General features: G+C 35.2%; 2 protein-coding genes and 1 non-coding gene across 4 annotated transcripts; 2 read left to right on the plus strand and 1 right to left on the minus strand.

Moving 5' to 3' along the window:
- Positions 1-1,011: 1,011 nt before the first annotated feature.
- LOC145561002 (protein NUCLEAR FUSION DEFECTIVE 4-like) lies at positions 1,012-5,168 on the minus strand. Of its 2 annotated transcripts, XM_081621825.1 has the most exons (4): positions 4,519-4,640; positions 3,681-3,835; positions 2,166-3,097; positions 1,012-1,857 (listed from the first exon to the last, which is right to left on the minus strand). In XM_081621825.1, exons 3-4 carry the CDS (start codon positions 3,095-3,097, stop codon positions 1,362-1,364), a joined length of 1,428 nt encoding a protein of 475 aa, XP_081477951.1. In that variant the 5' UTR covers positions 3,681-3,835; positions 4,519-4,640; the 3' UTR covers positions 1,012-1,361. The 2 variants fall into 2 exon arrangements, with proteins under 2 accessions (XP_081477951.1, XP_081477950.1); XM_081621824.1 differs by lacking the exon at positions 3,681-3,835 and having other exon boundaries at positions 4,519-5,168.
- A 1,869-nt stretch (positions 5,169-7,037) lies between these two features.
- On the plus strand, positions 7,038-7,119 carry TRNAS-UGA (transfer RNA serine (anticodon UGA)). Its single transcript has one exon. It is a non-coding gene; the product is annotated as a tRNA-Ser (tRNA).
- An 84-nt stretch (positions 7,120-7,203) lies between these two features.
- Positions 7,204-10,512, plus strand: LOC145624998 (nuclear transport factor 2B-like). Its single transcript, XM_081678083.1, has 2 exons — positions 7,204-7,614; positions 10,229-10,512. The coding sequence occupies exons 1-2, from the start codon at positions 7,315-7,317 to the stop codon at positions 10,301-10,303; spliced, it is 375 nt and encodes a 124-aa protein (XP_081534209.1). The 5' UTR covers positions 7,204-7,314; the 3' UTR covers positions 10,304-10,512.
- The last annotated feature ends 54 nt before the right edge of the window (positions 10,513-10,566 follow it).

Raw genomic sequence — 10,566 nt, forward strand, 5'->3', positions numbered from 1 at the left:
CTGGCTGATGCAGGACTTTTATCTTAGTAGTTCATCTTTATGCTCACAGATAGTCTAACATGGGATAACAATTTGACTTCAGAATTTCTTATCTTCATGTTCGTTTCATTATAAAAGATTTGGAGATTAATCCCCTTTATCAGCAAGTGAACATCAGTCACAGGTAGCCAGAAACATCAGAAAATTCAGCTACATTGTTAGTATTATCATATTATAATGTTTAATTCCCAAAATAATAATCCTATACCAGATTAATCACAGAATTATCCTTAAAATGTGCAATACATAATATTAATTGGAATGCATAAATTTATCTGAATTAGAAATAAGTGTAAAAAATCATTCAGCTTTTACAATGGAGTTGATTCCGTCTAGTTTTCCTTACTCTGCACTACTATTTCCTAGATCGACAGTTTCCGTAATGAAGTGAAACAGTACTCAGGATGCAGAAAAGGGTATAATTTTTTCTTGCTGTAGATTATCAGAGCCTAGAGCAAAACACGTAACAGGAGCTAGTAGACAAAGAAGGCAGATGCTGGATCCGAGGCGGCGAGTGTTTGGCTTGATCCTTATTTTGCGGTTTGTTTTTGGAACTAATGTTGCTCAAGTTAATCCATTTCTGTCAGTTTAATTAAGGACCAAAATATAACCACATGTAGTTTAATTTAAAGGACAAAATTCAGTCTGTCTTGATTCCCTTTTCAAAGGGAAAAAAAAAAAAAAAAAAAACATTTACAGTAAAGTATGTAATAAGTAGCAGTATTAAACTTCTACAGAGTATATGATTAGGCTTAAAATTATGCTTAACATTTGTCATTTAAATTGCACTTGTACATGAATATATTTTAACGCTCCGCATCTCTCGTAGCTGGTAACATGACTAAGCATGAAGTTTATATAGACTCCCTCCGATCCTTTTTGCTGTTCCCATTTAGAATATTTTTGTGAAATACTACGTATATAAACAAAATTAAAAAAATAAATAAATAAATAAACAGAACAGAGAGCGAATGAACAAGAAAGGTCATTATACCACATATGGAGAAAGAATGATCTTATTCAAAAGAAACCTCCCAGAGTATATCACAGTTTGGAGGACAGATACTATAGTACAACATCTAGAGACAAAATACCGGTTTACATTCAATCTCAAATAAGTACTGACCTCCAAAACAATAAGGTACACACTTGCTTCAGTATCAAGCAAGAGAAGGTCAGGGCGTACTGTCGTCTGTGTACAGGTCTGTGTACAGGATTGAGATAGAAAGAATATTGTATCCCACATTATGAGAAATCTAACAAAAACTTGTGGACGTGAATCACAGAATGAAAACAATAGTAAATAGCCCCATCTCCCCAGATCAGGTACGTGGTTTCCCATAGAGGCTAGCGTAAACAGGTTTAGTCCGATATACGAGGGTCATGGTCATGAAAATTGCGATAATGCATAATCCAGACATGATCATGGAAGTAAGGAAGAAGCATATAGAACCTTCACACTTTGATGCTTCTGAAGTAAGGGTACCATTGAAGAAAGAACCAACATGAGGATGGCGTTGCTGTTCTTGTTTCTCTGCTTCTCGGTCATATATACTGCTAGCTATAAGACCAGAGAACACTAATGAACCACCTGGGTTAGCCAAGGTAAGGAAATTATACAATGCTCCAAAACTCTTCAAGCCAAAGAGCTCAGAGGCAGTAGCAGGACCAACAGACCAGTGTGCTCCATAGCCAAGCCCAATCAACAGGGTTCCGACATACATTGCCCCTGGCCATCCCATTGCAATGAAGAAGTGGCCAACTGCCAGTATGACTTGAGCCACAGCCATCGCCACTGGCCTCGGATAAGCATAATCCCTGATCACAAGCATTAATAGTAGGCTTATAAATGTGCTACAATAGAAATAAGAATTCATGTCTAAGTAAGTTACTGAGACTGTTTATTTCTCCTCAAGTGTTTGTTTTGGATACTTCACCCTCCAACATGAGTATGGACACTTCACACTTCTTTATGGTTTTAAAAAAACACGCAATATCTATAAACTTACACAGTTAAACGCCTAGTAACCTAACTTCCAGTTATGGTGAAGTCTGAGTAGCATAACTTCATAATTCATATCATAGTCAGCAGAAATTGAGTAAGAAAATGTGAACCAGAGTCATACCTGACAACAATCTCGGACAAATAACCCCCTCCAACACGGCCAAGGAAGTTCCAAATACTAATCATGGATACAAATATATGAGTATTATCATAGCCTAAAGATTGGCTCATCTGACCAAGATTGTCAATTACAGTCAAACCAGAACCAGAAGCAAGCACAAACGGAAACCAGAGAAGCCAGAAATCTGCCTTAACGAGAGCTTGTGTTAATGTAAAGTCTTCTCCCCTATGAGGACCTCTTCTTCTCTTAACCCTGACTGCTCCCTCTGCCGCTGCTTGGGCAACCCTGGCTTGCAGCTGAGCAATTCTTTTTTTCCTCTCCGACCTTGGAAGCATGTCTACTTCCTTTGGTTTCTCATCTTCAAGCTCACTAAATACAACTTCAGTATCAGATTCTGCTGCTTTTCCAGATTCCTTTTTCTCAGACTCCAGAAGAAGAGCTTCCTCAATCGACTGTCTTGGTTCTTCGGTAAAAGTCATTATTACTGGAATGGACATAGGGTACAACAGGATTACGAATAAGATCGAGGTGAATATGATAACAATAGTATGACTGACATCAATCAGATCTTGAACAAGCATCACCCCCATCAGATAAGCAGCCAGCACAAGGCAAGCACTATAGACAAATGAGAAACTTCTTGCATCAGAAGGCCGGATTTGTCTGTGACCTTTGACAGGTCTTATTATGAACATAAGGGAAATAACTACCATAGTTGGTCCAACTGCGATCATAAAGACAAGTGATGCTTGGTCAGGACTATGAATTAGGGCATAGATTTGGGTCAATATTGCTCCACTCAGCCCAGCAAAGCCTTTCAGAATACCCACAATTGGACCTCGGTTTTTTGGAAAGTTTTGCACACAAGAGACAAGAGCAGCTGTATTGAAGTATGTTTCCCCATTTGTTCCAAGAAATATAAGAAGGCACATCTGCAGAACAAAGTATCCAGTAAATACAATTTGATCTTGACCAAAGTAGTTCATCCGTTCAATAGGTCGTTACATTACATATCATATATTCTCAATAACACTTTGCAATATGATCTCAAGCATCTAACATAAGCGTAACATGTGAGTATAAAATAAGAAATCCAAGATACTTCTGGAGCCACAGATATGTTAAGCATCTAAACATACTTTGAATGAATTTCATGCCTCAACAAATCAATCCTGCAGGAAGTAAAACTATACCATATCCCTGAGAGCAGTAGAGCATGACAACAGAGCAAGTTATAGAGCACACCTTAGGTAAACAGTTGGTATCAGTGGCAAGGCGGTGGTGATGCGTTGCTTATAGAGATCCATAAATGCCGCAAAGGTAATAGTTCAAATTACTAGTATATTGACAATAGGAGATCACTAGTTTTAAATAACTAAAAGTTATCCACCTTTATGTTGTGTTATTTCAAATCTATGAGAATCTACTGTACATTAAAGTAGACAAAAGCTCAAGGATCAAATACAATTAGGCTAAGCATAATCCAATTTCATTATACAGCAGGTGTTTTCATACGTTTGTGATGTGAAGTGACAGAGTTGTTCAGCAGTTCAGCTATAGGCCTACAGCAAATATCCATTAAGACGAGTATCTATGCCATGGAAAAGCCACCCAAACAGGAATTCAGTGCCACATGAAAATTCAAGGAGAACAAGAAACAATCACTTCCCCTGCAACATGGAATAGGATACAACAATCAATATTTTTAGTAATTTGAAGTTCTAGTTCTTCTAAACCAAACCATTTTGCCTTTTTGCCCAAAGTCACAATACCATCATTCATAGCATCTAAGAACCTTGCTTAGTTACTGAAAAGTATCGAAAAACAACCCCTTTTAATTGTAGTATTAATTTTCTTTTAGTCTCTACTACAAGTAATCATACACAACTATTTCATCTACACTAATTTATATAATTTCACCAATAATACTTTTGAGGGAGTTGTTTAACATGTCTAATAAACAATTATAATTTTTAGATCCACACCAGATTGTTGCTTGCTGAATATGAGTATATGACTAATCTTACATCACAACAAAGAAGGCATTGAAGTACTCAAAAAAGCAAGATCAATCACCAAAACACCAAACTAAACATACTTAAATCAATCACAAGTTCACAACAACTCACAAAGTCATTAATCCAGTAATCAAACACCATAATCATCAACCCAAAATCACTAATTACTTGCAAAAAAAAAGTTACTTAAGCAACCCAAATCATTCACTAATAGATTCATAAAAGTCAAATGCTTGTATGATCATGGTTCCAAAAAAAGACAGCAACTTTCAAATACCCAGAAAATAATTATCATTGGAAAGAGTAAAAAGAAAAGGAAGAGAGAGAAAACTCACTGCCCACAGAGGCAAAGGGGTGGCTTTACCAGTGATGATGAGCCAAACCCAGCCATAACCCACCAAATTTTGAATAGCACCAACAAGAAGAGCAGCCCACAAAGGCAAAACTTCACAAATATAACCAGTCAAAAACCCAACACTATCTCCCAAATCTTTGGCAATACCCAATCTTGCTACTTGCCTTTGATTATAGTTCAAATTACTCTTAATTACTGGTGAAATACTCCCAAACATATACCCAATTCCTGCACAGGCTTGTATCCATATTGCTGCTACAAATACTAGCCATCTATTGTTGATAAATGCTTTAAATCTCTCATTAAATTCACTCATTTTTACCCTTTTTTTGTGGGTGTTTCTTTCTTTTTGCAATTCAAAATCTGCAAAAAAGAAGAAATTTGTCCGATTTTTAATTGCTTATCTTTAGTGGGTTTTGATTGATTATTTCTAATTTAGGAAGATTAAGGTTTGAAATGTAAGAAAGAACACGAGGGGCAGAGAAGATAGGATAGAAATATCACAAAAAAAAAAAATTTAAAATAGTGGTGTACTACTAATGAATGCCTAGCTGTTTATAAAATAAGTATTGTTGTATTCAACTTGGATTTTTTAATCGAAAGCAGAAATCAGCAACAAAGTAGGTCCAGATTTAATAGTTTTGTATGCAAATATATACCAACCAGGTCACACTGACGGCCTTTTTTTTCTTAGAGATGGAAGGAAGGGATCAAGGACGGCATTGTGCTGTCCGGTTTCGATTAAATGAAGATACCAAATACAAGTACATTCCAAATCATTATTCTTAGTTATAATAAACATAATCAAGTATTTATAGTCTAAGTATATTTATATTGATGTGAAGTGTAAATTATAATTTTCATTGATGGCTATTGGCTAAGGTAGAGCTGGCAAAAGTTCACATGATACTAGCCGGACCAAAAAAAAAAAGTGTGTTAGTGTGATTCAGTTATACCTTACAAGTTTACAACGTCTTCATATTATATATTTATATATCCCCAATCACCACCTTCGTATAATTCCTTCGAAAAAGAAAAAAAAAAAAATACCTTTGTCAGTGCTTAGTTATATTTGCATGGTTAAGATTTAAAAACTTTAACCACAAATTCTTATTAATATACAATATACAGATAGGGCTATTATATGAGATAATGCATAAGTTTTTTTTAATGTGTAGTATAAAAATATCAATTGATACTTTGATAGAAACTTTGATTAGTGCAATTTGTAATTAAGGATATTAATTATCATATTTATCAAAGGCTTGTATGGTATGGAGTATTAGAGAGAATTTTTGTTTTTTTAAAAAAGTCGCTTAATATCTCTTACCGACCATGCTGCCTGTCTATATCAATATCACTATAATGGTGTAATGCCACATACTTGGTATATTTACTCCAAAAAATCACGTTTCCAATATAAAAGAGCATCATTATTAGCTCTCAATAAGTCTCTTTCAAGGAAAAAATAAATAAAATTAATAAGTCAAAAATCAATAATTCAATATCCATATATTCTATGGTATGTAGATCTACCCTGATGTAACCCTTATAAGAGAAATAGAGATAAGAAAGGGCTCCACGAAACTAGATTCTAAAAGCAAGTAGCATATACTCTTGTCTCGCTAAAATTTGTTACCCCGAATACATGTAGTACAAACCCCTGTGGCCCTGCAGGCTGAAGCCATGCTAAAGGTGGGCCGTGGGCATGCACTAGGTTAGCACTCGGTAGTCCGACATAATATTAGGTTGATACAATATAAACTTGTAAACTTGAAACTTCATAAAAGACATGTTGAATGGTCATGAATCATACATAATAGGAAAATTTGTAAATTACTACCGCAAGTTAATATTACTTTGTAAATTACTACCGCAAAATAAAAAAAGTTGTGAATTACTACCGCAAAAAATTTTAAAATGTTGCGATTACTACCAAACCCCCATTAAACCCAACTATGACGTCATTATATCACTTTGACCCATGGTTAAAGCCCTGAACCATGACGTCATTATATCCCTAAACCATTTTCTTTTTTTTTGGGGAGGGGGGGGGGGGGGGGCTGGTTAAAGCCCTTAACCATGGTCAAACACGGGTTAAAGGGATATTATGACGTCATAGTTGGGTTTAATGGGGGTTTGGTAGTAATCGCAACATTTTAAAATTTTTTGCGGTAGTAATTCACAACTTTTTTAATTTGCGGTAGTAATTTACAAAGTGATATTAACTTGCGCTAGTAATTGACAAATTATCCTACATAATATTATTTTAATTTTTAAAATTTGATACTCCGTAGTACAAGCATCATGGTCTCTTTGGCGAGCACATCAACTTGGTTATTTTAACTAGTTTTTGAAGGTTTGGTTGATTAAAGAATGAAAAAAAAAAAAAAAAAAAAAACCACCGTAGTTTTGAGAAAAATTGCCCCCTCGCTGAATAGAGGGAGTGTTTTTAAGATCACCAATTAATATAAGCAAATCACATTATTAAACAAATATGTCGATATGTCCGAGTGGTTAAGGAGACAGACTTGAAATCTGTTGGGCTTCGCCCGCGCAGGTTCGAACCCTGCTGTCGACGATTTTCAATTTTTTTTTTCATTCATCTTCATAATCTAAAACCCATCAAAACGGCACCGTTTCCCCCTTCACTCAGTCTCTAAAACCCTGCTCTTTTTTTCATTCCCTTGACAACATTCTCCTCATAAATCACAAACCCCATCACCGCCGCCGCAACAACCACCACAATCTCCGGCGCAAAATCTAGAGAGAGAAAATGGAGCAAGGTGATCAAGTAGCAAGAGCATTCGTAGAACACTACTACTCAACATTTGACACAAATCGTGCAGCTTTAAGCAGTTTATACCAAGAAAGCTCAATGTTAACTTTTGAAGGTCAAAAATTTCAAGGTGCTCAAAATATTGTTGGTAAACTTACAAGTTTACCCTTTGAGCAGTGTAAACATTCTATCACTACTACTGATTGCCAGCCTTCTAGCTCAAATGGTACTCTTCTTGTTTTTGTTAGTGGTAATCTTCAGCTTGCTGGTGAACAGCACCTTCTCAAGTTTAGTCAGGTAAATTTTCTCTTTATTTTGTTGATGGGTTTTTAGTATTTGGATTATTTGTGTTGTTAGTTGTTGTAAAATGTTCTTAAGGGTTGGTATCGAGTGCCAAAGGGTACTGATGTAGACGAGATTTAATCCGGGTTGATTTGATTCTAGGGTCCCTTTCAATACTTTACTTTGGTGGGTATCAACCCGGGGTATATACCTTTATATGCTAATTGACATTAACTTCTAATATCAAATGAGCTTATAATTTTGTTATTTTTTTGGGGTCATTTTCATGTGGATTGGTATTGGTTAAATTTTGGAGCTTTCTTTTGATTGTTTGTTAACCTAATTTTATTGGGTTTGGAAGGTTAATTTGGAGAAATGTTAATGTTATTGGATAAATAGGCGTTAATCTTCAAAAATTTACAGCAATGAACCCATTTTGATTGCAATTTGCAAATAAGTGGAAGATTCATGCTCTTTATACTCAGGGTGCATTTGGTGTGGTTGAAGGAAAGGAAGTGGAATGAGATAATTAAAGGGTAATGATATTCATTGCTTTAATGGGTTCTTTGGTTTTACAATGGAATGGGATTGAATGAGCTAAGGAAAGAGTACTGATAAATTGTTAACCATTGCTTCTATGGAATTGTTTGGTTTTCCAATGAAATCAAATCGAATAAGACTTTAAAATTACCCCTATTTTTACTTTAAATGGCAATTGATTGAGACTTGTCCAAATATCTTATGTGATTAGTATTTGGGATGGAGAAAGATGGCTATTACAGAAATTTGAAGTGATGTTGGTGATTAGTGGAAAATGAAAGTGTTGTTGGTAATCAGCAGCCTACTGGGGTTGAATGAGAGCATCGTGTTGAGTTGTTGACAATGGCATTATATAGAGACCATTCAAAGATAACATAAGATTCAATATACTTGTATTTGGTTTGAAATATTTTTTGAGAAAAAGTTTGGAGAGCTATAAAACTTTCTAAGCATAGAATTAGCATGTATTCCTTGGCTCTAGCAGCCAGCTCAGCATCACTCAACCATACCTATTCCTTACAGCTTCGCTTAGTCAAGCAGAGTAGTAATTATAGTAGTGGTGGATTGCCATGATGCTTTTGCTAGGAAAAGTATATTTCTCATTTATAGGATTTTATACTTGAAAGTATAAAGTGATGGTTGTATGTTGATGTGATGATATTTGATGTTTTCAGGTGGGATTTAGTTTAAGTTGAATAAGACTTCATCTAATCTGAGTTGCAATATATTATAATTCGAATGAGTTTGTCAAGATAGTTCTGTATATCTGTACCAATGAAGCTAACAAGCAAGTCCCTTTTTTTCATTTAGTTGATTGGAATAAAAGATAAGGCATTATAGTCATGCCATCCAGAACAATAGTGTTTATCTAGCTTTTAAACAAAAAAATTCCAAGTTCTAGCCACAAATGTGATTTTCCCTTAGTATTATCAGAGAAAGTAGGAAGTGTGCATTCCTTCTCATTACTCTACATCGCCTCCTGTGCTGTTTCTCGAATGCTTGTCAAAGAGATCTTGCAAGATTTACATTTGTCTGTACTGTGTATAATTGTACAAAGTATATGTTAGGGATTCTTGTACTGTTAACAAACGAGCCTTAGTTTGTTGAATTAAGTCATGTACGGAGTACTAAATAAATGTATTCCCTATATGATTTTATTTAAGATAGCTTGCAGCTCTTTACCAATATTTAGGTCAAGACTGTAGCTTTCTTGAACTTGATTAAGAAAAAGAAATTCAAAATTTCCAGTCATGAATATTAAAGTATATAGACCAATAGGAGCCACCATGATTTGGAATTTTGGTAGCCATTGTGTTATGTTTTTTCGTATGACTTTTTGCTTAAAAGTACATATTACACCAACCCTCTGAAGTTTTGCACTGCAATAATACATCCTCAGCACGTAATTAGCAAATTCTCTAAAATTCTTGTAGTCTATCTACCTTACTCCCGAGCAGCATCAGTTGTCCACACCTATTAATTCCAGCTTCTCTTAACTGAATAACTGAGTAATCAGTAAATTATAGTGCAAAATTGACGGAATTGATTGTGTGGTTGGTTATCATGCTAAAAATTCTTGCCTTGGTTAAGAGGATTATCTGACATATGACGTGAGATTCTAAACTTATGCTTGAAAATGACTATTTATTGATGCTTGTTTGCATGATTAGGGTATTTGATGGTGTTATTAGGTTAAATTTAGCTTAGATTGAACTGAACTAAGTGTAATCTAGGCTGCAACTTGCAAGATGTATGAATTATTTAACAAAGTTCTGTACCGATTGATTTAGCAAGCAAGCCGTAATTGGTTGAATGTACCATCGTAGTGCAGAACAATTTATTAAGACAGGTCTTTAACGATATGGCAATATGTAGGCCTAGCTTGCAACATGTTTGCAATTAGATGATGGAAATTGAAAAGTATCTAGTCATAAAAGCTTCAAAGTTAAAAAGTAATACATAATACACCAATAAAGGAGAAATTGTGGTTTGGCAGCCATTGGGTTTTATTTTCCATGACATATTGCTTAGCTTGCTCTGCTCCATGTTGATCCTACCCTTATCTAATATCGTTTCTTGGTGAGTGCAGATGTTCCATTTGATGCCAACCCCTCAGGGAAGCTTCTATGTGCAGAGTGACATATTCCGGCTTAACTATGCTTGAAACTACATTATCACATTAAATTTCAGTTTAAAAACACGAAAGAGGTTTTGTAGTGTTCAGCTACCGGATCAAAGTTGCTCTTGTATGCTGTTGCTTGAGAGTAATGGTTAGTCCACAAACATGAATGGAAATGTAATTTTGCGGATTACTTGTCGAATTTGTTTTGATCGTATTTTGGATTTTCTTATGAAGTTTTGGACACGCTTTCGTATCCATATGCATTTAGTCCCTCCGAGAATATTAATGTTTGTCCTTTCCTGCTG

The sequence above is a fragment of the Chenopodium album genome, chromosome 1 (genome assembly GCF_948465745.1).
Source record: "Chenopodium album chromosome 1, dcCheAlbu1.1, whole genome shotgun sequence".
Taxonomy (NCBI): domain Eukaryota; kingdom Viridiplantae; phylum Streptophyta; class Magnoliopsida; order Caryophyllales; family Amaranthaceae; genus Chenopodium; species Chenopodium album.